This window comes from Grampus griseus, assembly GCF_964374135.1.
Source record: "Grampus griseus genome assembly, chromosome: 10".
In the NCBI taxonomy this organism is placed as follows: Eukaryota; Metazoa; Chordata; class Mammalia; order Artiodactyla; family Delphinidae; genus Grampus; species Grampus griseus.
This window is the reverse complement of record NC_139004.1, coordinates 34,731,931-34,759,009: the sequence shown is the minus strand read 5'-3', so window position 1 is coordinate 34,759,009 and position 27,079 is coordinate 34,731,931. Positions and strand designations below refer to the sequence as shown.

Below are 27,079 nucleotides of genomic sequence, written 5' to 3'. Positions count from 1 at the left end.
GGTCACGTTTTGTACATTTCTGTCTCTAAGTTTTGCACCGAGGAGATGTTTGTTGGTGATTGAGCTAGATGTTGGAGATAATTTAAAAACAAAAACAAATGAGTGAGGGCTTCCCTGGTGGCGCAGTGGTTGAGAGTCCGCCTGCCGATGCAGGGGACACGGGTTCGTGCCCCGGTCCGGGAAGATCTCACATGCCGCGGAGTGGCTGGGCCCGTGAGCCATGGCCGCTGAGCCTGCGCGTCCGGAGCCTGTGCTCCGCAACGAGAGAGGCCACAACAGTGAGAGGCCCACGTACCACACACAAAAAAATAATAACAAAAAAACCCCCCAAAACAAAAACAAATGAGTGAGATGCAGCCCCTGCACTAAGGGAGCATCTAGTCAGATAGGGGAGACCTGGTTTCTCAGGTCATGGAGTCCCCAGTCTGATGAAGGGGTTTCCTGTTGGGGTCAGGGTCTGTCCTTTCCTCCCTGACTTCTCTGCAGGGCCCAGACCAGGGTTTCCGGGAGGCTTTTCCCCTTCCCTCGTGCTGCTGTCCACAGCCAGGCTGAGGCAGGCAAGAGTGACGAGGTTGCCCTGGCACCCAGTCTGGGCCTCCACTCTTGCTACCCAGAGTACGAGCTGGATCCTGGACCAGGGCAGCTGGACTGATTCCTCCGAGCATTAATTCAGTGCTTTGAGCCTCTGTCCCCATCATCTGGCTCCGGTTTGGCTCAAGGAGAAGGTGAGAAATTGATGAACTGGGTGCTTGGATCAATCAAGCCCTCGCAGGGAGCAGACGGCACTTTCCAAGAGTTCACGGCAAAGAATGTCACGAAGGAAGCGTGTACGGTGTGGGCAGGTCTAAGCGATGGTGCGGCTCCCAGGGACTAGCAATAGGGCAGAGTCGTTACCCCCCCAGGCCTGACGGGGCAAGGAAGGGAGGTCTTACGAGAACCCAGCCAACGCTGCTACCCTGGGAAAGGGGCCACCAGACACTGTGCCCTTAGGTGAGGAACACAGCCACTGCCGGACCCAGAGGGAGAGGGGAGCAAATACCCTGACTTTTCCCCGCCACCTCCTCCCATCACTTTCCTTCTCAGGCTTAATCAAGTCTGAAGTCAAAGATTGAATGGGCCTGGGTGACACAGTCCTTAGGGGTCAGCCCCTGTCCCGCACCCTGGAAGGTTCAGGGGCTCAGAGACAGGCAGAGGGTAGATGGGGAGGGGAGCTGAGAGAGATTCACAGCCAGAGCGCTGCTGGCGGCTCCCGTCCACCCCTCTCCGCTGCCCCTCACCCCACCTCACCCCTCCTGACCCCAGAGGCCCTGGCTGGTGGGCAGATCGGGGAGTTGCCCCTCCAAGACTCACACTAACCCTCTCATTTTACAATCTGTCTCCTTGCTTCCCAGAACTTTGGCAAATTTATTCCCTCCATCCCCTCCTTATTTCCTGCCCCTCCCAAGTCCACTGGAGGGGCCAAAGGGCAGGCAGGTCCAGGAGGTCCTCTGGGAAGAAGGGGCGCGGAAGGGCTTCATGAACTGCTAGATGAAAGAGGGTGGAGGGGGAGAAGCTTCAGTCCAAGAAGAAGAGAAAGCGGGGGAAACAAATCTTTCTGAGCCCTATACTGTGCTAGGTACAACATGGGCGCTTTCTTATCTGTTACTCATTTCCTCACATTCCTCAAAACATTCCTGAGGTTGGTATCAGGGTTTCCATTTTAAGGATGGGAAGACTGAGGCTCAGAGAGGTTATGTGACTTCTCAAACATTGTACAGCAAGCGATAGAGTCAGGATATAGACTCACGTCTGCCCGAGGCCAGGGAAGAATTAAATGAGGTATAATAAAAGTTGGTCTGAAAAGATGTGAGAAGGTTGGAATGTGGGCAAAGGCTGAACAGGATCCTACCCCCAGGGCCAGACAGAGGGCAGGAGCCTGGGTCAGTGGCTGGAGGGGAGCCAGTTCGCACAGTTTTGCTTTCGTACTTCTGGAGAATGTTCCGGGGGTGAGGGGGTGGGCGGGGTGAGGGGAGCATCCCTGGTGCCCTACAAGAGCCATGTCCAGCTCCAGCTGCTCTTCCTGCCTGCAGGCTGTGAGCTACAAGGGGTCCCGGAAGGCTTGGGAGAGATTTTTTGATTGGAGTGGCAGTCGGGGCTGGTAATCTTGGGCAAAGACCCTAGGGATGAGCTGAGAAGGCCTCGGGGGAGGGAAGGGTGGCTGTCTCCTTGGCTCCAAAGAACAATTTTAAGTGAGATGAGTTTCTCCCAGCAAAGGGCAAAGGAGAGACAGGAGATAAGGGAGTCCTGCACTGTGTATTGGGGGGAGGGAGGAGGGTCGGTGCGGTCAGAGGCCCAGGGACCAGCACCGTATGTACATGGGGGGTGGGAGGAACTGGGGCGGGAGGCCCAGGACCAGTCCTGTGGTGGGTGGGTGGATCTGTGGGCTGGGAGGTCTTGGGGCCAGCAGTGTGGGGGGTTTGGGGAGGGTGGGAGGGGCAGTCTGTGGGGCCGACTTCAGCTCAGTGCTCTCCAGGCCTGGAGCCTGGGGTGGAACCTGGTGTGGTAAGGTCCGAGGGGAATTGGGAATGAGGGAGTCTCAGCATAGCTCTTGCCCCAGACTGAGGCTTCCTCCAGCTCCCTCTGAGTCCATCCTTCTCTGTCCTGGCTCCTAAAATGAATGGACATCCCTCCCCAAGCCGGGCCTTCAGCATCGGATGGGCCATGAGGGTAGGGGCAAGGGCCTGGTGAACTTGTGTGTGTGTGCGTGTGCGTGTGTGTGTGTGTTTGAAAGAGAGAGACAGAGAGGAGAGAGATCTCTTGGATCCAAACTCTTAAGACAGCCCCAGGAGTCGGGTTGGGCCAGGAGGAACTGCCCTCCCTGAAATGTGGTTAATTAGAAAATCCAGACGAAGGCCGAGGGTGTAGAAGTAGTAAGGCTCAGACCCCCTGAAGCCAGCCTCTTCTACAGATGAGGAAAATGAGGTGTAGAAAGCAGAGAGGCTGGTTACGAACTCAATGGGCTTAAAGGAAGTCTCCCTGCCCCGCAGGCCAGGCCCTCATTACATCCCAGAGGACTGGCAGCAACAGTTAAGGTTACCCAGGGCTTCCCTGGTGGCGCAGTGGTTGAGAGTCCGCCTGCCGATGTGGGGGCCGCGGGTTCGTGCCCCAGTCCAGGGGGATCCCGCGTGCCGTGGAGCGGCTGGGCCCGTGAGACGTGGCCGCTGGGCCTGCGCGTCCGGAGACTGTGCTCCGCGGTGGGGGAGGCCACAGCAGTGAGGGGCCCGCATACCGCAAAAAAAATAAAGATTACCCACCCACGGGGATCCGTGGCTACCCCTGGTCTTAACATCCATTGAAAATCTCATTTTCCCCACGTTAAAACAGCGTTAAATAAATAGCTCCTTTCTCACAGAGTTGATGAGAGAAGAAAACGACCAAGAGCTTGGAATAGCATCTGATGCTTACTAAGCACAGAATAAATGTTAGGAAATGACAATGATGACGACCACGATGATCGTAAAAGATGCCACTGTTTTAAAGGGAACCGCTGCTTGACATTGGGTCTGATCTTGTCCCGGCTGTGCTGGAGCCACAGAGCTGGGCAGCCCATCCAGGAGGGGAGGCAGAGGCAGCAGCTGGCTGGTGTGAGGGGTCTGCCCGTCCCTCCGCATCGTGGTCCCCTGGCCCTGCACTTGCACACTCAGCACACACTTCCTGGCCTCTGCTAGGAGGTTCCCCTGTGACTCATGTGGGTCCAGGCCCCTCATCCCGGCCAGCAGCACCATGGCATCAGCCTGGGAGCGCCCAAGGGCAGGGCTCCAGCCTGCCTGGCCAACCCCCAGCCCCGAGAGGGGTCATCAGAGGCGCTGCCTGTCACCTGGCTGCCGGCCTGCACAGTGTCCGCCTCCTGCCCCGGCCACTGGGCCTGCCGTGGACCGCCAGCAGCTGACATGCACATCATTCTTCCTCTGGGCTGACGCACATTCTTCTGGTACTTTGCACAGTCACTCGTTTAATCCCGGGAGATCAGCTCTGCTCTTATCTCCATTTTTCAGAGGAGAAAACTGATGCAAAGAAACTTATAAGTGGTTTGTCCAGGATCACAGGGCTGGTGGGTGAGCCAGGCAGGCTGGCTCTAAACTCACGCCCTTTACAACCACAGTATACTGCTCTGAGGGGCCCCTTTCCTTCCTCCTCCAGCACTTGGTGGCCCAGGCTGTGTGAGCGAATGAATGACTTGGTTCCTTACCCGCACACTGTGCACAGCTCTCTGGCTGACCCTATTGCGGCATCATCGCTCCACGTGGGAAAGACCTCGCCGCCCGTTCTGCTCTATGATTTCTGTCCTAAGGTCGGCTTTTCTGTTCTCGTGTCTTTCCCAGATCCCGACTTCGTTACTCTATTTCTCCCGCCGCTCTACAACCCCTCACTTTTCACCTGTGTCCCCTCCCCACTTCCGGATCTGTACTTAGAGTTCCAGCGACTCTTCTCATTGGCTGTGGAGCAGACGTCTGTAAGGAACTGGCCAATCAAGAAGCCTTATTCTGCTCCACCCCCAGCACCACAGGTTGTAAGTTCCCTCTGGGGCGGGCATTCTGAGCAGAGGCAGGAGTGTGCACCGGTGAAGGGCTTGCTGGGAAGAGAGGGACTCTGTCTAGAGAGGCTAGGCGTGAGGAGAAAGGGGTTCAAGGCAAGACAGAGTTGGGGCCACAGAGGCCAACCCAGCACTCCAGTCTCTCCCTCTCTCCCAGTTGTGAATTGCTAGGTCCTCCTTCTGGAGTGTGCTAAGTATCAACACAAGGGATGCTACTTCCAGACCTCCAGCAATCTCTTCCTCACCTCCACTTTCCTCTGCCCAGCCTGTGGGCCTTAAGAAGTGGGCACGGACCCTGCTGTTTACTCGCTGGTGTTTGCTCCTGGGTCTGGCCTTGGTCCACTTTGGCCCAGGCCAGTTGGCACGAGCTGGTTGGTGTAACAGCCCTTCCTTCTTCCTTGGCCAGGAGGCTGCCCCAGACCCAGTTCCAGGAGGGCCCTGAGGCTGAGGGGTTCATCACAGGGAGGGGCCACATGGAGCCCCACCCCCCAGGTCCCTGTGATGCTACCTATAGGATGGTAGAGGGGAGCAGAGTTGCAGATACCCACTGAGGCCAAGAACCCAACTGCCCCAGGTGATCTGTAGGTGCTGGTTGGTGCTGCCGGGGGCTCCTGGCTGGGCTTGGGTTCCCGGGTGAGGTGGGGACCACACAGCTATGTGCTGCTTCAGTGGCAACCCTGAGTGAGAGACAGAAATGCTTAGGGAGAGATGCTCTGCAAACAGAAGTGACCTCTGCAAATCCTACCTGGCTTTGCAAACTGTGGTTGGAGCTTCAAATGCAGTGGAGCATGTTGAGGCAGGAGGAGCCCACTGGCCTGTCCTGGGCTTTTCTGTGGTATGAGTGAGTGATAGAGCAAGAATTTAGCAGCCAAACTGGAACCAGCTGCCTGCTGGCTGTATCAACCTTGAGAGTTATCAGCAAATCTTTAGTGAGTTTACCTGGAAGGTCTCTGGGGTTGTGGGGGCCTGCAGTGCGGCCCTCAATCCGTTCCCTCCACCAGTCCTGGGCAAACTCACCTGGGGAGGGAGTGATTTCTCTTTATGTATACTCCAGTCTCAGAAGCTGCCTTTGTCTCTGGTGCGTGTGTCATCTGGAACTGGAATTAGATTTGGTTATGAGTGACAGAAAAACCCAATTAATAGCGTTTTAAATAAGATCAACATTTATTTCTCTCTTACATAAATGAAGTCTGGTGGTATTCAGTCCAGGTTTGTTATGGTGGCTCTGCAAACATCAGGAATCCAGGCTCTTTCTATCTTATTGTGTCGCCAATCTCAAACATGGCCTCTACCTCATGGTGCAACATAGCTGCCAGAGCTCCAGCCACCGTATCAGCATTGCAGCCAGCTAGAAGAAGGACGTGGTAAAGAGGAGCATCCCACACACACTGAAAGTCACATCCATAATAAGTCACACAGAATACTTCTCTGTGTAGCCTGTTGGGCAACATTTAATCATATAGCTGCGCCTAGCTTTAAGGGAAGACCAAAAAATGTAGACTTTAGTCTGGGTGGTCTTATGCCAAGCTTAAAATCAGGGATCTTGCTGCTGAAGAAGAAGGTGGAACAAAGAGAATATAGCTAGCTGTCCTTTCCACAGTGTGAGACTTGAACAGAGGGTTCTGGGCAATTCATGATTACAGGTCCCTCCAGAGAGCAGCCTGGCTGCGGGGAGTGGGGCTCTGCCTCTCCATCCAGGCTCTGGCTCCAGCTTCGGGGCTTGAAGTTCCCCTTAGAGCTGTGGCAGTAGCAGGGATACGATCCTCGTGGAGCCTCCAGCAGGGAGAGGATCAGTTTGATGATCAAGGCCAGCCACGCCATCCCAAAGAGGATCCACAGAGACACTGTGTTCTTGTACCACAGAGGGTAATTCCGGGAGGGGTTCATCCCTGGGGGAGAAGCAAGGTCAGAGGACAGAGACCTGGGAAAGTCAGGGCCATGCTCCCAAAACAGAAACAGACATACATGGCTTGATGTGTCTGAGTAGAATGTGGGAAGTCCAGACCGGGTTGAGATTGCTGGTCTTGTGGTCACCTCCCTTGGATTCTAGGAAGCCTCCCTGGATTAACTCCTAGGGTTTAGAAGCTAAAATTCTTCTTTGTCTTTCTGAAGGACTCTGTGCTCTGTCCCAGTGGTCCTCAAAGTGGGGTCCCTGGACCAGTAGCATCAGCATCCCCTGAGAGTTTGTGAAAAATGTGAATGACTGGATTCCACTCCAGACCTACTGAATCACAAACTCTGGGGGTGGGCCCAGCAATCTGTGTTTTGACAAACCCTCCAAGAGATTCTATTGCCTGCTCTGTGGTTGGCCTGTTTTTGTGTTTGGTTTTCTCATGTCTGAAGGAAGGGAGCTTTCCAGGAGCTTTAGGAAGAACATTCTCATCCTACATCCTCATCCCAATGCCCTCCAGCTGCTTCTCCAGCCCCGCTTTGCCTGCCTCTCCCCCTTGAGTGCTGTGCTCTAGTCACTCTGGTCTTTCCCCCATTTCTCCATCCATCCTCTTTCCTGCCCCTGGGCCTTTGTACTTGCTGTCCTCTCAGCTCAGAACGCTCTTCATTTCCTCACCCTTCAGATCTCAGCTCAGACTTTACTCCCCAGAGACTAGACTGGGCCCCTGTCTCCCACAGTCTGTATGTTACTTACCCTCTCTGGGCCTCAGCTTCCTCATCTATAAAATGGAGACAACAAGAGCGTCCACCTTCTAGGACTGTCGCGACCATCACATGGGTTCACATCATAAAGTGCTCAGGATGGTGCCTGGCATGTAAGACCTATAGTCAGGCGGTTGCTTTCCTCGCCTTTGGATCCCCACACTGTGCCCCAGCACAGTCAGGACTGGATAAGGAATGAGTGAGGGAGGGGACGGATGGAGGCTTAGATTAGCTGTGTCAAGAGCTACTCCATCACTTAGCTCTTCCCTCTGCGCTGGAGGGTCTATCTTATCAGATCAGGATTGTTCAAAGGGCAGAGATCTGGCCTCTTATTTCTTTGACATCGTCTTCTGTCTCCACTCTCTGTACCGCCCACCCCTCTGTCCACCCCCTACCCTGTCCTGCTGGCCCCAACACAACCTCTTTTCCCTGTCTTCCCCAGCCCAAGCCTCTCTCCTAGGCCCCAGCTCGGGATGAGCCCACAGCCCCGGGCCTGACGTCACTGCCTGGCGGAAGCTGGGATTGGATTAGGCTGATTGGGTTACGGGGCCACCGTTCCGCTGGAGGTCCCAAATGAGATCAGCCGTGAGCCAGCTCTCTGCCCGTCAGCTCGACTTGCTTCTGGCAACGGAGGGGAGGAGGTGTTCTTCTCCCCTCTTATTTCATTGTTTTTTTAGCCGAAATCATAAGTGGCAGGAGACCTGGCAGCTGGCAAGGCGCTCAACGGAATTGCAAATGCATTTGGGGGAAGCGGAGGCTGTGAGCTAGGGAGGAGCAGGCGGCTGGGACCTGGGGGCTGTCCCGGCCACAGCACTGGGGCCAAGAGGAGCGACTGGGAAGACAACACACCCTGTGGCTGCTGACACAGGACAGTGGACACCCAGAGTCCAGGTGGTGGACCTCAGCACTCCCATCCGAGAAAGGGGTTTCGTCCTATCCCTGGAGGACGAGGAAGGCTGAGAGACATGGGGAAGAAGTGAGGGTGGGTTGTCCCCGCTGAGCTATGGAAGATCTTAGAACATATGTGTATGAGGATCCCTGGCTTGGGAGTCTATCCTAGACCTGTCCTTGGCTTGCCTGCTCTATGGCCTTAATCAACTTCCTTCCCCTCTCTGGGTCTGTAGATGAGGCAGTCGGGGGCTGGTTGTACAGGTTGGGCACTGCACAACCCTAAATGGTTGCCATTCACACAGAGCATGATGAGCATGGCACCCATGGACTGTTCCAGCTTCTGTCCTTGTCCCCCCTTGACTCTTATGACCTTTAAAAATGACAAGTATTATCATGTCACCTGAAAACCATAAGTGCCTTCCTTTAGTCTTAGGACAGAGTCCAAAATCCGTGACTCGGCCTGTGAGGCCCTCTATGTGACCGGGCCCTGCCTCCCTCTCCACTCTGAGCTCTCCGCTTCTACGCTGGACGTGGGTGACCATGAAATACTCTTCTGACCAGCCCGGCCATAACAGCCTCAACCCAGGGCTGTGTGATCTACAGAGGGCAAGTGAGGGTACGTGTGGTCACTTGTCACGAGACACTGAGATGGGTGCAGAGGGAAAAGTGTGAGTAGCACATCTCTGGAGATGTGGTGAAGGGGACAGTTCTGCCTGTTGCCACTCGGTGGGAGTGGGCTGCCCGGCAGTCCCTCTGGACTTAAAGGGCCCTCGTAGGTTCATACCAGGCCTTCTCAGTCAGAGCTTTTGGTTGAAGGGGACTCTGGGGGCCCTGCGCCTAATACACCAGCTTCCCTGCCCTGCCAGGCCCTCCTCACTGCTGCAGCTGTGTGGATGTCTCTGCCGCCCCATCCCCCCACCCCCCCGGTGGTGGCAGAGGCCTTGCTTCACACTTCCAGGTTGCCCATGTCTAGAAAGGCCTGCCCCCTCCTCCCCCTGCCCTGCCTTCCCTCAGGGGGCTGTGGGGCCTCTGGACATACTCACAGAGTGTGTCCTCAGTAACCCCATACAGGTTCCTCCAGGTAAGCTTCTAGGGGAGCCTGCTGTCAGCTATTCCCATCTAGGACCAAACTTTAGAAGCCCTAGTAATCCATGGGCACAAAGAGATTGCAATTGGGGGTCCCATTCCCTCTTCTCCTCCCCCCTCCTTGCATGGGCACCCTCAGAGAACAAGGACTTGTGGGTTTAGGACTATCACTGGGGACACATCCTGAGTTTCATCCTTTGAGCCCTGGGGTAAGGTGGGGGGCAGTCAGTGGAGGGGGCCAGCTGTTGCAGGAAAGCACTGAAGGTTTTCAGAGGAGCTGGGCAGGTGACTAACCCCATTAGGGTTGTGCAGTGCCCAACCTGTACAACCAGCCATGTGCAACAGCCCTGCCTAGACTAGGGAAACGGCAGTGGGAACAGAGAGGAGAGGGCATACCCAAAACTCATTCTCTGAGCTCTGAGGTGGGCAGATGTGGGGACGGTGGGCTCAGCTCTCCTCAGATACATCTCTCCTCTCTGAGGGTAGGAGTGATAGCATGACGCACTTGGAGGAAACTGTCCCAAAGCTTCTCTTCCAGAGCAACGGCCTCCCTTCCAAGACAGAGGATATCAGGAAGGGGCAGCATGACGCCCCTGACACCAGACCTTGCTTCCTGGGGAAGGAGAGGTTTAGGGAAGGGGACTTTGCACACAGGCCAGAAAGCACTGAGGAGTCTTAGCCATCACCTAGACCGGCCCCTCATTTTATAGACAGGAACACTGAGGCCCAGACAGGGGATATGTGAGGCCGTCTGGAAAGGGCTAAGAGTTTTGGAGTCAGGTCAGAAGTCATACCCCACTAGCTGTGCAAAACCTCAGGCAAACGTCTTGGCCTCTGTGAGCTTCGTCCTTCTCCTCAGTAAATGTGGTGACAGTCATCGCTCTTGGCTGCTTAATGGGCTCTAGCTGTTTGTTACTTTGGTGGGACCTCATTTCAATATTCCAGGCTGGGTTCACATTGCTTCTGCAGGAGAGCAGAAGGGCAGCGCCTCCAACTCACTTTAGGGCCAGAGACCTGAAGGAGGGCACACAGCCCCTTGAGGCCATGGCCACTGCTCACTTGGTGACCCTTTTGCGGGGGGAGTAAAGGGGGATGGGGCTGGGCTGGGGGTCCAGCCACCCCTGCGCCCCGCAGAATGTCCCTCTGTTGCCACCTGCTGGGCAACTGCCACAGCTTTTTAATACAAGGACAGTCGCTTCCGGGGGCCCTTGACTTGACCACGATGGGTGACGACCGCTGATTAAACCCCACCTTGGACCCTATGGGCCACACAGCCCTTTCTTACTGACCAAGTTTGGAGACCAATTGTTTGGGGGTTAGGGGAGGCTGGGATTTTCTGATTCTCCCAGACTCTCCCGCCAGACCCCCTGGGCTGTGATGTGGGCTTCGCGGCCCTGAACCCAGGGGCATTTTGTGGGGCGGGGTGACGTGGGGAGGAGAGACCCTGGGACGACGATGGACGGGGGAGAGAACTCAGGGCCGCCCTTTATCTGATGAGCTTTAAGAATAATAGGTGAGCCTGGGGAATTCTCAGGCTTTTCAGGATGGCCAGAAGTGTGGCTTACAGCATGAGGCGCAGGGTTCAAACTCCACTTGTCACTTTTTAGCTGGGTGACCTTAGCCCTATCACACCACAAAGGCAAGCTGAACCTGCCAAAGCCCGTGTCCTCTGGACTTTGGGCCCCAAACCCTTACAGGGCCTGGCACGCAGCAGGTGCCCGGGGACACGGACGATGGGCTGATGTGTGGAGGGCGCCCCTCCCGCCTCCCACTGGGGGTTCTCACCAATCACGTAGTCGCCGAAGCCCACGGTGCTGAGGGTGACGAAGGAGAAGTAGAAGCCCTCCACGTAGCTCCAGCCCTCCACGTGGGAGAAGAGAAGCGGGGGCAGCAGCAGGAAAAGCAGGAGGCCGGACAGGAGGGCGCTGGAGCCCACCAGCCACCGGGCCTTGGCCGGGTCCTGAGGGTGCACGTAGCGCCCAGCCCCCATGAGGCCTCTGCTCAGTGCACGGGGCCGGGGGCAGACAGCCTAGGGGCGCACCGAGCCGACGGCAGGGTGAGCGCTACCCTCGTAGGAAGGGGGCCGCCTTTGGTGCCTCTGCCCCTGGTGTGAGTTCTCCAGGCTCCTGGACAAGGCCTTGGCTAGCTCCAGGTCCCACTGTGTCTCCCCACTGATGTCCCTTTATCACTGAAGACCCCCGTTCTGGGCAGTGACCCCAACCCCACCACACTCCCACCAGTAACCCCGGTTCCCAGAAGGATCCCTTGTTCCCACCAGTGAACCCTTTTACCCACCACGGCCATCATTTTCTACCAGAGACTCTCCCTCCGGGTAGTGACAACCTGGCCATCCACGGCCCCGATTCCCACCACAGCCCCCCATTCTAGAAGTGACCCGTCCTTCACCCCCGTTCCTGCAGCCCCCTCACCTTCCAGGTGACCCCCAGCATGCGGGCGCAGCTGTGCACCCCCTGCTGCATGAGATGCCCCAGTCGGTTGAGCACCACGAGGTTGAGCGGAATCCCCACGAGAGCAAAGAAGATGCAGAAGAGGCGGGCGCCCATCGTGCGGGGGCTCAGGTTGCCATAGCCTGAGGCCAGAGGGAGACACTTCAGGAGGCCTTTCCGTCTTCAGGGGCCCCTGTTCCTAACCCGCTACGGACATGGCAGCTGGTATGTGCCATGGCCTTCCCTTCCCATGCAGGGCGCTGTACTTGCTCCCTCAGTCCAGCCTCAGCCACCCTTCCCAATGCAGATTATGCCCAGATTGACGGATTGGAAAACCGAATCTCTAGGGGGTGCTGTGTGCATGGGTACACACCACGAAGTGTGAGAATCCCGTCTGTCCTCGCTTCGTTTCCTCCCTCCCTGGGTGGGCAGAGGGATGTGGGAGAGGGGTGTGGGAGCCTGCAGAGCCTCCAGCCACTTCCTTCAGGATAGGTGTTAGTTTCTCACGAGTTCCCTCACAATGGGATATCAGCCCCCCATGGGCAGCAGGGACTCGCCAGCTTTGCTCATCACTGCATCTCCAGCACCTAGAACTATCTGGACCATACTAGGTACTCAGTCTTTTTGTTGAATGAATGGATGGGTAGCTGAGTGAATAAAAGAGCAAGTTGGTGATGGGTTTTATAGATGATAAATGATTTCAGGGCTCAGGCCCATCCTGCTGGCCCAGAAGTATCTGTGTGCCGGTCAGACCCTGTTTCATTCTAGGGCTTGGAAAGTACAGCCCTCCCAGGGTGCTGGTCCTAGGGTAACAGGGGTGCCAAGGAGGCAGCCCGCTGCTGCGCCTCTCAGGACCCCTTCCTTCTGTCGTGAACTGTCCCACATGTACCCGGTCTCCCATCTCCCCGCTCCCCCTCCTTTCTCTGCATTTTCTCCGTGTGCATGTGTGTGTGTGGTTGGAATCAGAATCATGAACTTCCCTATTGTCCACCTCTGAATGGCTGTCTCTTTTTTCCTGCCGTTTAGAATTCCCACCCTAAGGGTAGGTGCTGTTGGAAAGGGCAAGGGTGGCCCCCAGCTGGGTTTTGAACTCCAACCCTGTGGCTTACTAGCTACGTGATCCTGAGGAAGTTGTGCAACTTCTTTGCCTCAGCGTCCTCATCCGTGAGAAGAAGCCTTATCCTTGGAGGTTGGACCATATGGACAAAATGAGATCTCGAGTATAAAAGTGCTCCTACGGTGCCTGGTACGCAGACCAGGCGTGTGGGGTAGGGTGGAGACCCCTTCCCCGGCCCTCCTCCCCGCTCAGAGCCGGCCCAGACAGCTTTAGGGCGGCACTGAGTGGAGAGAAGAGACGGGGACAAAGTCCACATCAGGAATGGTAGAGTTGGGAAGAGAGAGGCTGCGAAATTCTGAATTAGGCGGGCCGGTCACGGGCCCAGGGCAGAGAGTGTAGGAGGTGTGGGGCTCAGAGATGAGAAACCCCCGCACATCTGGGAGACATGGCCCACAGTGACTGCATCAACATCCCCTCCTGCTCTGGAGCTCAATAAATGGTGGTAGAGTGGGTATATTTGGAATTCGTTATGTCAGCATTAGTTGAGCACCCACTGTATGCCGGGCCTTGTACTAGACCCGGGGGTGTAAGGGTGAATAGACACCATCCTGCCCCAGCCTTCCGGGGCGCAGGTCCCATGGAGTCGAGGGGCCTCCCAAGCATGCTTGCTTCAAGGTGGAGGACTGCCCAAGTCCCCGGGCAGCCTGAGATCTGCTTCCAAGAAGTATTATTTAAAGCCACAGGGAGAGTCCTCTGGGTGCGTCTGCCTGGCTCCACTCTGGGGAGGAGAGTGACTGGGAGTTTCCCGGGGAGTGGAGCTGGCTGGAGGTGGTAGCCACCAGTGGTGTCCGCCCGCCACCTGGTGGTGAGTCTGGTGTCATGCAGGCGCTCGGGCCGGGCGTCCAGGCAGAGTGCCCAGGCAGGGTGATGAGGCAGCCCCTCTGGAGTTATTTCCTGGGTGTCAGAGCCGGAGGGATCTAGGCCACTCTTCTTCCCCAAACAACAGTCCCCAGGCACCCACCCAGGACAAGTTCCACCTCTGCTCTCCCGAGGACAGGCCTAGAGATGGGGGAGGGAGGTCTAGCCCAGGGGTCCAGGTGTATGAGGGAGGAAAGGCGTTGGAGAGGATGGTCATGGGGTGAGGGGGTGCCTTAGTGAGCTGTGGAGAGGTGGGAAGGGCCACCTTCCCCAAGGCTGCGAACAGGGGGTCAAAAGGCTCTTTTTGGATTTCTGCCCCTCCTTCCTCCCCAACTTTCCCTTACCTCCCCTCTGCCCTCACCACTCCCTAACCCAGGCTGAGTGCTGGGTGGGCTTGGCCGAGCAGACCAGGACACTTACTGTGCCCAGCAGCGTCTTTATTGCTACCCGGGGGGCCTCAGCTGCCTGAAAGGCTGTGTGAGGCAGAAGTCCCCAGAGCAGCATTTCACAAACCTCCTGGGGACCTGGGTGCAATGCAGAAGCCGATTCAGCACATCTTCAGTGAGCCCAAGGTTCTGCTCCCAGGCGGCGCCCACGCTGCTGCGTCTGTTTACGCTCAGAGCCAGGAGGCCCTAGTAACCTCTCCGAAAGTAACTGGTGCCCTGTCCCCAGGGGAGGCCGCCCTCCCCAGCCCCTCCTCCCTGGCCCCATCCTGCTCTTACCGATGGTGGTGATGGTGGACACGGAGAAAAAGAAGGAGCCCACAAACTCCCAGCGCCCCATGCTGGTGGTGTTGTCGAGGACGATGTCCCCATTTTGGTAGGCTTGGATGACGCCCTGGGGGAGAGGCTGTAGTGACCACCAGGCTCTGTGGGGCGATGGGGCCCCTGCACCCAAACACACACACACACACACACACACACACACTCGTGACAATGATCCCAGCCTGTCTGGGGCTAGGAGGCTCTTTCCCTCCAAACAGGGGCTCCCCACGGGCAGGGACCATGGGGATAGCTCCTTCCCTCTCTTCACCCCAGAACCCAGGTCAGCCCAGGATATCTCACTGGCTGGAAGAACTCCATTTGTTCTCTCCCCTGCTCACTCCTGTTCTTGCAACAAGCCCTGGTACATGTGGTGTATTAGGGGAGCTGAAGATAAAGGAGACATGACCTCAGTCTTCAGCAGGACAGAGCCAAAAACTTAACTAACTTTGATACAGTGCAGTCCCTGCAGTTCTAGGCACACAGGCAGTGCACCTGCGTGATCGCGGGTAAGATATCCAACTTCTCTGCTCCTCAGTCCCCTTCTCTGTAAAATGGGAGTACTAAGCGCACCCACTTCATCGAGTCGTTGAGGGTTAAATGAGGTATTAGGTGTAAAGACTTAGAACAGTCTGGAACACGGAACATGGGAAAGGTTAGCAGTTGCTATCATCGTCATTACTGCAAATATAATGCTGTTGGAATACAGATAGGGAAAGTGTGCATTCTGATGGCGGTAGAGGCAGAAGGCTTCATGGAGGCGGTGATGTTTTAGTTGGGCCTTCCTTGAGGGTCGGATAGGACTGTTCCTGGTGGAAGGACGTTTAGGTAAATGGGGCTGCAGGAGCAAAGGCTGGGAGGGAGGACTGCATCTGGGGTGTAGAATAAGGAGACTGCAAGGTAGTTGGCAGCCAGGCCATGCTTGACTCTGCCATGCCAGGGATGGAGTGGCAGGCATCTCCCAAGGTCACCGAGCAAAGGGGAGGCAAGCTCAGGTACGTGTGCTCTGTGGCAACTGGCAGCATAGAAGATGCTGGCAGATGGGAAGGGGAGAGAGTCCTGCAGGGGTGAGTGATGGAGAGGGCCTGGGCTGCATCCTGGCACAGAGTGGCCCGGGAGGCACAGAGAGAAGATATTCAGAAGCCCAGGGCTCTGGTCTTATTTGGTGTGGGTAGTGAGAGAAGCATCTAAGAACTCTGTGAAGGTGTGTGGAGGTGAGGCCAAGGACAGAGATTTAGAACAGGTGGAGGAACAGGGCTGGGAGGAGGAGAACCGCTTGCTCTTGACCCCGTGGGAGTTTGAGGGCCGCGGGAAGTTGTGCTTACATGTCTGCACTCAGGGGGTTGATCTGGGTTGGAGATACCACATCCCTATTCTTGGGGATGGTTGAATCCACAGGGGGTTGAGGAAGGAGGAGAAGTGGGGGTGGAGCAGGAGGGCGTGGAGAGGAAGAGATGAGAGCCCCCCAGGGATCCTTGGGAAACACCCACATACACAGATCTGTACTGAGCCGGTACTCATGGTTGACAACCCCAGTGCACTGGCTATGAACCTGTGCATTTGTATTTAACCTCTCTGAGCCTCATCTTATCCATCTCTAAAATGGGGATGATAATAATGGCACCTACCTGTGAGGTAGGTGGGGATGAAGCAAGTTAATACAGCAGGAACAGTGCCTGACACACAGTAAGTGCTACACAGAAGCATTTACTATCATTCCCGTTGCCATCATTGTCACGTTCCTTGGGCCCAGGCTGCTGGTAATTGAAGTTCACCACCTTTTCAAGCGGCGTGTCACACAGCCCCCAGGACTAGGCAGTCGGGCTGTATTTGTAGAAGTTGAGATGTAGGGGGTGGAGGTGTCACATCAGATCCTTAACAGAGATAGTCCTTTCCCTGTCCAGCTCCAGGCCCAGCCACAGTGGCCCAGTCTCAAGGGCTCAGGACTCTACCTCCAATCCACTGCTCCGGTCCCTTCCCACCCGACACACTTCCCTGCTACCTTCTGGGGACTAGCTTTGGGCTGGTGACTCTGGCACACAGGCCTTGCCCTCCTCGCCAGAGGAGGCACGGGGACTGCAGGGTGGGGATGGTGGTCTAGGGGCGCAACTGTCTGCACCCACTGACCAAGCCACGGTCCAGGACATTGATGCTTCCGCCAAATCCAAGCAGCGCCGGGTCCCTCGTCGCCTGCCCAGAGTTGAAGGAGACCTCCGTCCATCTGTGAGGCCCTGCCCGGAAGAACCCTCGCCTGCCTGCCCTCCTCCCCAGGCCCCGATGGGTCTCCCCCACCCCCTCAGCAGTCTCTGTCCTCCGTGACCTCTGCATCCTCCCACCCACCGCCCCCTTCAGCCCCTCCAGGCCTCCGCCCAGCGCTCTCTGCTGTCCTTGCCCCCAATTCTCAAATTTGCACCTGGGTCTCCGGTGGAAGGGGCCAAGGGTGCCCTTTCGCCCTTGGCCCGCGGTCCGACATCGACACAGCGCCGCGCGGTCCCAGGTCGACCCCTCCTGCCACCTCCCAAGCCGGCCAGCGCGCTCTGTCCCTACGCCGCCCGTACCCTGTCGGCCCCGCCAGCCAGCTCTGGACCCCGTTAGCGCGCCCCTTGTCGTCCTCGTCCCCAGATTCGGGTGTGTGCGCCACGCAACTCTCTGGACAGGGAGGGTCACGCCCTCTCGCCCCGAACCGGGGACTCATGGCGCCGCGCTGCGCATTGCTCTCGCCGGAGCTGGGCTCTTTCCATCGGGGTCCAGCCCAGTTCTGGGGTCCCTACTCGGCAACGCGCGCCTCCGTTCGTCCCCGCGTCTGTGCCCTCCACTTTCTTTTGGAGAAGTGCTCCCGGCTTTGCCCTGACCCGAGCCGGTGCGTGCCCTCTCGCCGCATGCCTGTGCACCCCGTGCTCCGCTGCGCCAGCCACCCCCCTACGCCCCACCACGCGCCCGGGCCGCCCCGCTCGCCCCTGACCCGGATCAGCGAGTCCAGCGCCGGGCCATCCAGACAGGTGAAGTTCCGCAGCAGCGCCCACTTGTCGCGCTGGAATCTCTCGCTGGAATCGTGCGCCGCGGGGCTCTCCAGCAGCCAGAACACGCCGGTGCCCAGTGCCAAGTAAGTCAGGTAGGCAAGCAGCAGGAGCCATGTGCTCGGCATCGCGCAGCCCCAGACCCTGCCCTCGGGCGCCTCCCGTGCTCTCCGCCTGCACTCAGCAGGAAAGGCAGGGAGGCCGGAGCCGGGAGCCATGGACCAGGACTGAAGCGGAAAGGAAGGGCTAGGAAGGAACTGGGCTGGTCCGTTCTCTAGCCAACGCCTGCCTGTGCCCAGTTTTCTCAGCAGAGGAGGCGTGCTGGGGAATGGGACAGCCCTGCCCCACCCCCACCGGGATCCAATCCCAGGGACAAAAAGAGGCCCAGCTGTGGGCATCTGGCCCCGCCTTGAATGTGTGTGGAGTGCCCACCCCCAGGCAGGCCTAGCTCTGGGAGAAGGGGAGGGCTGCTGGGTGACCGCGGGCGCTGGGAGAGAAGGGGCCCAGAGCCTCCCAGCGTCCTATAGCGAACAGTGGGAGGGACTCTTGCAGACCGCACGCAGGGTGAAGAGAAAGTGCGAACGAAGTTTATTGTCCTGGGGCACTGGGACTATTGCCACGGACTTGCTGCCTGTCGGGTCCTCTCTGGGTCTCTCCCATCACCATCCTTTCCTTTATGTGCCCGAAGATGAGGGGCTCCAGCCAATCACCACCTGCCCATGAACTTGGGAGGCAAGAGGGGCCTTGACCAGTGGGCTTGTCCATTCCCTGCTTCTGAAGAGGCCCCCTCACTGCCTCCTCCACCCAGGATGGAGGAAGGGTCCAGGGTATGTGAGGAGTCCTGGGGGTCCTCAGTTTCTCAGGCCTCTCCTCTGTCTTAGGAGGTCCTGGGTGTAACCCGGGTCTCTTGCTGCTGTAGATCCTCCCCTAGGTGTCTCATCCGAGCCTCCTCTGCTTCACAGCCTTGCCTCAGGCCTGTCCAGAGGTCCCCAGCCACTTATGGGTCTGTCTTGCTGAGAGAGGTTTGCAGTCCTTGGTGACGTTGGGCCTTGAGATGGACTGGTGTAAATGTCTCCTTTCCTCCTGGCCAGAGATGTCACAGTCTGGCAGGAGGGAGACGAGGCTGCACAGCGTATTCCCAAGGGGTGCTGGGCCTCCACGCAGGTCATTTCCTGGCAATCTCCTGGGATCAGCGGGCTGGTGTGTTCCCAGGGAGTGTTTGGAAAGGCTCTTAGGAGCCCAGAAGGGGTGATGAGGTCAAGGGGTGCCCTGAGGGGTTCAATGGAGGCCTTGCCCAGGAAAGTGGGTGGGACACCCAAGCGTGCCCAAGCCTTGTTCACGGACAGCTCTAGACCTGTAGGCAAGGGGGACTGGCAGGCCTCGAGGCAGCTGGCCTACCCCTCCGGCGGGCAGCTTCCTGAGGGCAGACGTCCTATTTGCATGAAGGTGGCTCCCAAGTCCCCGCCTGGCCCTCTCCCGTCCTCGACCCACCCTGCCAGCTGGTCCCATGGGCGCTCGTCATACCCAGGTCTGCCCCTCATCGTGGGGTTTTGGCCACTGGGTCAGGGTTGCCTCTCTGCTTGTCTAGTCCTTCCATTTGGAGGGCCCCAGAGCCTGGCCCAGTGCCTGACACACAGTGGGGGCCTGACAGCACACTGTGCATGTATCAAATGAGGCCCAAACAAAGTTGCCCCGTGTTTGCTGTCCTGAACGAGGTCTCCTGGGTGGAGGACGCAGGGAGGGCGATGGAGATTTGGCCACAATGATCCATGTCTAGATTCAACTTTCTCGCATCACTTTGGAGGGGGGGGCTCTGGGACCCCTGTGCACATCCTGCGCCACACGCATCTGTCTCCCATCCTGTCTCTACCTCTCCTTTCTGCTACTTTCTTGGATGCTCCTGTCTCCTTTCTCTGTCCGGAGAGCCCCCGAGACCAGCTCTGGCTGGGAAGTGAGTGGGTTGGCAGAGGAGGAGGTGTGGCAAGAAGGGGGCATATGGGGTGACGGGATGCTGGGGGGGGCTTCTGTGGCCACTGGGGGGCCTCATGCAGAGATGGGAATCTTCTGAGGTCTAGGGAGCCCATTAGTCTCGGGGGCTCCCCTTTCCTTGAGGCCTCTGCTGAGCAGCCAGAGCTGGGAGCACCTGTGCAGAAGCAGGGGGCCCAGTGGGAGGACCAGTGCCAGCCACGCCAGGCCCAGGAGGATCCAGATGGCTGCCAGGCTCCGGTACACAGAGATGTAATGCTTGCTGGGGTCCGTGCCTGGCCGGGAAGGGGGACATGATAAATGCTAGAGGTCCGAGGGCACAGCCACCCCCCAGGTTCCATAAGGGCTCCCACCAGCCTCCCAATAACAAGGATCGGCAGTGGAGGTCCCTGGGGGAAAGGGTGATGGGTCCCAGACCAGCAATTTCTGAGGATGTTGTGAGAATTCACAGCAGCCTCACAAAGTATTTGTCTCCCCTGAATACCCAGGGGCTCTCTGGTCCTCAGTAATTACCCCCTGCGGACATCTCCCCATCCCCTGAATCCCAGCGGGCCCCACCCCGAGATCTGGGATGCCTCTTTCTCACCGACGACGTAGTCCCCAAAGCCGATGGTGCTGAGGGTGATGAAGGCGAAGTAGAAGCCCTCGCTGAAGCTCCAGCCCTCCACGTGGCTGAAGACCATGGGCGGGAAGATGAGAACGAGCAGCGTCCCCAGGGCCAGGAACAAGGCCAGGCCCAGGGTCTGCAGTAGCTGGAAGGGGAGGAGTCTGTCTCTGAGTCCACTTGGAAGACCCAGGATTGTAAATTGTGGGGGGTGGGGGTGGTGGGGTTCTGGGGCAAATTAGGAAGTGGGCTGGACCGTAGCCAGGTCCCTGCCCCGTCCTGCCCTGCAGACCTCTGGGATGGGGGTTGTATCTGTGTGTGTGTTACCTTGCCCAGGCCAGGGAAAGATTCGGTCAGAGGGATTGTGTTGGTGGGTCAAGCTGGAGACTCCTTCAGGTGTGGGGTCCACATGTACAGGCCCCCAGGGAACTCAGATCTGGGACGGAGGATGGGCATTGAACTGTCCCAGATTCCTCTGCACCCCTGCTTTCTTAGCGTGCCTAGCTTTGCAAGGGGCCGATAACAGGTGGGCACTGGTGGTGTTCAGGGTGGCGTGGAGTTTGCTTTTGGAGTTCTGTGCCGCCCAGATAGATCCCCCTTCAAAGAAAACCTTGCCAAGCCACTGGCAGGTGGCCTCCAGCCGGCAGCTCCCTCAGGGTGTATTTCAGCCTGGCCCAAGGGCACACCTTCCCAGGGCCTGACTGAGCCCAGGGCAGAGTCCTGGCCACGTCAGCGCCCACTGCGGGACAGCTGGGGCGGCCGGCACCTGCCGAGCTCCTCGAGGGGTGGACCAAGGCTTTGTCCAGCCTGCAACACAATTTAATTTCTCCTTCTGCCCAGTCCTTTTCTTCCATAGGTGTTGACTCCTAATACCATGCTAGCCAAACTCTTGTCTCAGTGTCAGCTTCTGGAGGACTCCACCTGCAACAGACTCTGTCCCAGCGGGGCTGTGGGGAGGGAGGGGCCCTACCTGGGAGCGCCTGGGCTGGTCCTCCCACCTCTCCAGTGTGGTCAGGTGGGCATGCAGCCCTGTGCCCAGGTGGTTGAGGAAGAGCACGTTAAGCGGGATGCCCACCAGAGCGTAGAAGACACAGAAGACCTGGCCTGCCTCCGTGCTGGGCGCCAGGTTCCCGTATCCTGCAGTGGGAGGAGGGTGTGCAAATATGGGGAAAGAAGAGTTCAGAACTGCCTCCCCGACAGACTCTGGCAGAGGTTGGTTTCCCACCACCACTGGGGGTCGGGGCGTGGTGAGGGGAAACCCCTCTGCTCCCGTGAACACCCTTCTCAACCTCTTCTAGAATGATCTCTATTTGTAAGAATCCTGCTTGTCTTTGAAGGTCCATCTCCAAAAACACTGCCTCTAGGAAGCCCTCCTGACTGCCACTCTCTTCCTCTCTACTAGGTGTGATCTCCCACAGTGCTTTGTGTCATTCCTATCTATATTCTACTTTGCCCTGTGCTCTTGTCTTTGGCTTATCTTATCCTTCTTTATTGGTTCAGAAGCTCCTTGAGAGCCAAGCTTGGGTCTGATCCAAGTTCATACTCTCCTACCTCCACTCTATCTTCTTTGAATGTCACTTGAGTTCAAGGAAGGTGTGTGGAACTGGACTTAATTGAATGGATGTGGCGACCGGGGTTAGTGGGGTCTGGGGTTTCCTTGTGGGAGGTGGTGTGGGTTTTCTGGCTGAGGGGGTAGAGCAGATGCTTGACCATATGCCCTGTCCCCTTGGAACACCGAGATAGCACCTGCAGCTGGGTGGACAGTACACGCAGAGGACTCCCTACCCCAAGTCCCTGCTTCTCTCTACCTGAGAGACCTTTGGGCAGGTCCAAAATACCAGAAAATTAATACATCCGGGATCAGCCCTCAGCCAGCAGGGGCAGGAGCTGGTAGATGTATATGCCTGCTTCCTCTCCCCTGGCAGGGCTCTCCTTAGCTTCTCAGAGGGTCTCCAGCACTGGTGAACCCAGTCGCCCTAAGCAGTCCCCTGCTCATACTGCAAACTTCGTTGCCTTTTCCTGTCTCAATTTCCCACTTGTCCTGCTTCCCGGAATCGTCTCCTAGATAAACCACATCCTAGTCTCAGCACCTGCTTTTGGGGAGCCCAAACTTCAGCAGGGGCATTGGGGGTGCCCTTCTCCACCCTGACCCTTTACCTATGGTGGTGACGACCGTGCCCGCAAAGAAGAAACTGCTCCCGAAGTCCCAGTTGCTGGGGTTGGTGGAGTTGCCTTTGGGGTTCACGCCCTTCACCCAGGCTTCCATGATGACCTGTTGGGGGGGAGTGGCATGGGGTGGGAGGACGAGGGGAGCTCACGGCACTGGCTGGTGGCCAGGCTCTCTGCAGGGTGCTTCCGTGTTGTCTCACCTGGTGATATTCTTACTCACATTCCCATTTCACGTAAGAGGAAACTAAGGCTCAGAGTGGCTGACTTGCCCAAGGTCATTGAGGTCCAAATTCACTGCCTGCTCCACTGGCCAGGGCCGAGTGAGATGCGCTGTCAGTGTGGCTGGTGGAAGGGAAGGGTCCTAAGGAGGCGGAGGGCGCTTACGGACTGGGGTGCAGGTGGGAGATGCCACCTACAGCCAAGAGGGTGAGACTCCATGGGTGGTCAGAACAATGGGAAAATTTCAGGTAAGCCCTGGAAGGGCTTACTTGGGAACTTGAGGTTCAGGACCACGGGGAAGCCATGGGGCTGCCCTCCCATGGGGCTGGATGATTCGGGACAGAGAACCTGGCGCTCTCTGAGCTTCCAGGTGAGCTGGCAGCCTTGCTCTTTGCTGCCCCCTAGTGAGTCCCAGCCCAGGCCTGCCCGAGAAATTCCATCAGAGGCCAGGGCAAAGGTCCTCTGGGTGTGTGTGTGTGTTGGTGGTGTACATGTATGGTGTGTTGTATACATGTGGCGTGTGCATGGGTGCCGTATGTTGCATGTGTGTGCACGCTGCTGTTTACGGAAACAGAACCCCACAGGCTCAAGCCTGAGCCCCTCTGTCCCCGGGCCCAGCCCTCTCGGAGGTGGGCAGGACTCCCTCGCCCATCTGCTCTCCATCCTCCTCCCCTGTCGCTGTGAATTGTCCCAGGGCAGCAGTGCAGCCTCACCACCTGGTAGATCCCTAAAGGCAGGAAGGAGGCAGTGGGGGAGGGAAAGCTCTAGCCTCCAGTTCCTGTGGGAACCGTTTCCCCGCTGGCTGGGTGAGTGTGCTCTGCCGGGCTGGGATGGCCCCTGAGGGCCAGGCCAGTCTGGGTGTCCTGACACAGGCTGTCTGCTTCTCGTCAATTTGGCAGAACTGGCCTCTTCCCATGTGAACTTTGGCCTCCCCTCTTTCCCACACACCCAGAGAGGCCAGGACTGAACATTCCAGAACACACCCGTTCCCCAGAGACCCTCGCACGTGGGAGAAGCACTTGCCCTAGACCCAGCTGTCCCATACTCCAGCCTGAGGGTCTCCATCCTGCCCAGGAGGGGCTGTGATGTCGGCGAGGGCACTGGGCGTGGGGCGCCCAACGTGGACCATCCCTTCTTCTCTAAGAATCCGCGCGTGGTTAGAAAGGCAGACGCGAGTCCCGGGACCTTGGGCAAGGCCTTCTTTCCTCATGGTGTTGGTCTTCAATACTGTTGTTACTACTGTTTATAGCTTTTTCCCTTCTTGTCATCTGAACAGTACAGCTGACCCTCCATATCCATGGGGTCCACACCTGTGAGGTTCACATCCGCGGATACAGCGGGCTGGCTGTCAGGTACTTGAGCTTCCACGGGGCTCCAGGAAGCAGTCCCGTGCAGATACCGAGGGGCAACTGTAATCTGTGTTCTTTGGGAATCTTTCTGTTTTTTCCTTTTTTTGGATCTTAGTTCCCTGGTTCCCTGGTCCAGGATGCAACCCACGCTCGCAGAAGTGGAAGTGCATGTCCTAACCACTGGACCGACAGGGAATTCCCCTCTGGGAATCTTATCCTAGCATCCTTCTGCCTCTCAGCTAGACATACCCTGGCAAGTGAGGGTCCCTCCCAAGGGGGCTGAGGACCTCTGGGGAGGCCTGGGGGGTGTTAATCTGTGGCGCCTCCCTCGGGGCTGCAGTCCAGCCTGTGTCTCTAATTAGGCCCCAGCTATGAATCCTTCCGCCGCTCTCTGGCTCCTGGGTTTCGCCTCTAACCTGGGGCTGAGTGTGGAGGTGGGTCCAGGGTCTCCAGGGCCTCTGCCTTTTACCCCCTGGGTCTTGGGAGGCTCCTGAATCCTTCCCAGCCCCGATAGGGGTGCTGTGGTCCCAGCCCTGTGCTGCTGGGGAGCAAGGAAGTGCAGCCAGAGGCCGGAAGCCTCATTTCCTGGGAGAAAGCGCCTGGACAGGCCTCTCACAGCTCCGGAACGTTCTCTCATCTCCTAGGCCAACCCACTTCTCGTCTCCTAGGCCAGCTGTTCTCCATCTTCAGGGGGCATCAGTGTGACCTGAAGAGCTTGTTAACACACAGCCTGTTGCCCCCACCCCTGAGTTCCTGATTCAGTAGGTCTGCGGTGGGGAGTGACTGGTGGCATTTGTAACCAGTTCCCAGGTGGTCCACACCTGGGACCACACTTTGAGAACTGCTGCTCTAGGTGGTATCCTGCCCCCTGCACTTATGCTAATTTTTGTGTTGAAGAGCAGCCAGGCTTGGGTGCGAATTCTGCCTTTACCACTAACTATGTAGCTTTGACCAACGTACTCGACCTCTCTGTTCCCCAGTTCCCACCTGCAAACTGGAGACAGTGGTAGAGATAGGTACTATAATTATGAGGAAACACATGTAAAACACTGGGCCCCAGGTGATGAATCAGGACTGGTCTGACCCCAACGTGATGACCCTGCTCCCTGCTGTTTTGGGCACGTCGTGAACACTCAATACGCGACAGCTATTGTGATGATTCCGCAGCTGGCTAGTTCCTTTGCAGCAGGTGGGAACACTCAACCCCCTGGTCTCCAGTGCCTTCACCTTCCCCTCACAACACCCTGGTTTTGCCTGGTTTCTGGGAGAGAGGGTGCTGGGGCCCCAGAGTTTGTACAGAGGGGCCCGAGCAGGGGTGACCCGCTCTGCCACCAGAGAGAGGCCCGGGGGGCACCGTAGCTCAGTCACCCCAGTTGCTGCTCATCAAGCCTGGCTGCTCCTGACCTTTATCTGTGTCTCCAACTCAAGTGTGGTCAGCACAGGGGTGTGATCTGGGGAGAGGGCAGAGGGTGCAGCAGCCCCGGAGTCGGGGAAGGGGAAGCTGTAGGAGTGTGCAGGGCAGAAATGTGTGCAGCGTTGATAGCACTGACACACGTTTCACATTTATGCAGCAAGTGGCAGCTTAGAAAGCACTTTTAATCAGCTGTCAAATGTCTGCAGCATATAAGGTTATTCTTCTCTCCTAGAAGAGGATCAGAGAGGTTAAGTGACTTGCCCAGTGTCACACAGCAATCCGGTTGTAGACCTAGGGCCAGAATCCGGCACTAGGTCTCATCTGGCTCTCTGTTCCCACCACACTCTGCTTCCAAATAGGGCCTCAGCCATAAGTGATGGCTCTGGACCTGCAACGAGACCCCTCTTCTGCCCACCGGCCCACACCAGCATCTTCCCTTCACCTGCACAAACTGCTCCACGGCCTGCTGGTCCAGGCAGGTGTAGTTCTCCAAGAAGCGCAGCTTCTCAAACTGAAACTGGTCCCTGGACTGAGCCTCCGCCTGTTTCTCCAGCAGCTGGAAGATGGTGGCGCCAAGCAGCAGGTAGCAGACATAGGCCAGCAGCAGGGGCAGCACCTGGCCGCCCCAGCAGCTACAGAGCCTGGTGCAGGGCATGGCGTGCCCAGGACTCTGCCAGGGCCGTGGGGCTGGCTGTGGGTTCAGAGGCGGGAAGCGCCCGGGGACCTGTGCCCAGCCTCCTGCCTGCCTCGCCCTCCTCGGCACAGGTGTCCAGAGGCTGGGGAGTCTGTTTGAACAGTGCAGCTCAGCTTGGCTGCACTAAGTACCGTGAGTGCAAACAGTCCTGCCACCCCCCGCCCAGCCTTTTTTTTTTTTTTTCCATGGAGAGCAGCAAGTCAGGGGCAGGGACCCCCTCAGAGACCTAATGGTCCTCCTGAGGCCATCGTGTCTCACCTTCTGCCTCCAAGTTGGATGGGCGCTTTGGGGCCAAACCAGATGCTCCCCTTCACTCTGCCCAGGGCCCCTTGGCAGCCCCCAGCTTCTTACCCATGATAGCTTCAAGCCCCCAAGCTTAGGTGCTGGGGAGACATCAGAATGAGTGTGAATAAACCTTGTACTCAGTTGCCTTGGCTATGAAGTGGAGCTAGAAGGATGGACCCGGCTACTGGGGGAGCCTGGGGATGAGGGAACTGGGTAGCAAATTGGGGCAAAGCGAACATACAAGTGACGGATCAGGAACAGTCTGAGGGTCGATGCTCCTAATCAATTGGTTGCACTTGCTTTAGAGCTTTTGCTGAAATTTTTCCTTGCTTGAAACCTTTAGCAGGTTAGCTTGGGAGTTCAAGTATATTCAGAGTCCTGCAACCATCTCCACAATCAATGTTGGAACATTTTTATCACCTCAGAGAGAAACCTTGTACCCTTTACCTGTCACCTCTATTTGACCATCCTGCCCCCTTGACCTCTGGCAACCTTTAACTTGCTGTCTCTGGATTTCCCTAGTCTGGACATTTCATATAGATTCAATCATACAATACGTGACCTTTGGAGTCTGGCTTCTTCAATTAGCATAATGTTTTTAAAGTTCATGCATAGTGTAGCAAGTATCAGTACTTCATTCTTTATGGCTGAATAATAGTTCATTGCACAGATGTACCAACATTTCACATATCCGTTTATCAGTTGATAGATATTTGGCTCCTATGAATAATACTGCTATGAATGTTCGTGTACAAGTTTGTTTTTTTTTTTGCGGGGCTGTATGTTTTCATTTTTCCCCTGTATGTACTTGGGAGTGGAATTGCTGGGTGACATGGCCACTCTACGTTTAACTTTTTGAGGAACCACCAGACTGTTTTCCGAAGTGGCTATACCATTTTATATCTCCACCAGCAGCGTGTGAGGGTTGCCAGTTCTCCGCTTGTGTTTTCTGGTGTT

The 27,079-nt window shown here is 57.1% G+C and overlaps 2 protein-coding genes across 2 annotated transcripts; both read right to left on the bottom strand.

The window, feature by feature from the left end:
• Positions 1-5,758: 5,758 nt before the first annotated feature.
• KCNK17 (potassium two pore domain channel subfamily K member 17) lies at positions 5,759-17,683 on the bottom strand. Its single transcript, XM_082662745.1, has 5 exons — positions 17,348-17,683; positions 14,347-14,461; positions 11,632-11,792; positions 10,988-11,162; positions 5,759-6,462 (listed from the first exon to the last, which is right to left on the bottom strand). Exons 1-5 carry the CDS (start codon positions 17,618-17,620, stop codon positions 6,155-6,157), a joined length of 1,032 nt encoding a protein of 343 aa, XP_082518871.1. The 5' UTR covers positions 17,621-17,683; the 3' UTR covers positions 5,759-6,154.
• Positions 17,684-19,445: 1,762 nt separating this feature from the next.
• On the bottom strand, positions 19,446-25,798 carry KCNK16 (potassium two pore domain channel subfamily K member 16; the record flags this gene model as incomplete). Its single annotated transcript, XM_082664238.1, has 5 exons — positions 19,446-19,663; positions 19,975-20,140; positions 20,963-21,129; positions 22,150-22,264; positions 25,586-25,798. 5 exons carry the CDS (start codon positions 25,796-25,798, stop codon positions 19,446-19,448), a joined length of 879 nt encoding a protein of 292 aa, XP_082520364.1.
• Positions 25,799-27,079: the final 1,281 nt, after the last annotated feature.

Bases quoted from the DNA above. Each gene is read 5' to 3' on its own strand.
- KCNK17 (XM_082662745.1), bottom strand. From the start codon at position 17,620: ATGGCTCCCGGCTCCGGCCTCCCTGCCTTTCCTGCTGAGTGCAGGCGG. The intron at 14,462-17,347 runs GTCAGGGGCGAG...CCTCTCCCCCAG, and splicing joins CGCTGGACTCGCTGATCCGG to GGCGTCATCCAAGCCTACCA. The intron at 11,163-11,631 runs GTGAGGGGGCTG...GTGCACCCTCAG, and splicing joins TGCTGGGGGTCACCTGGAAG to GACCCGGCCAAGGCCCGGTG.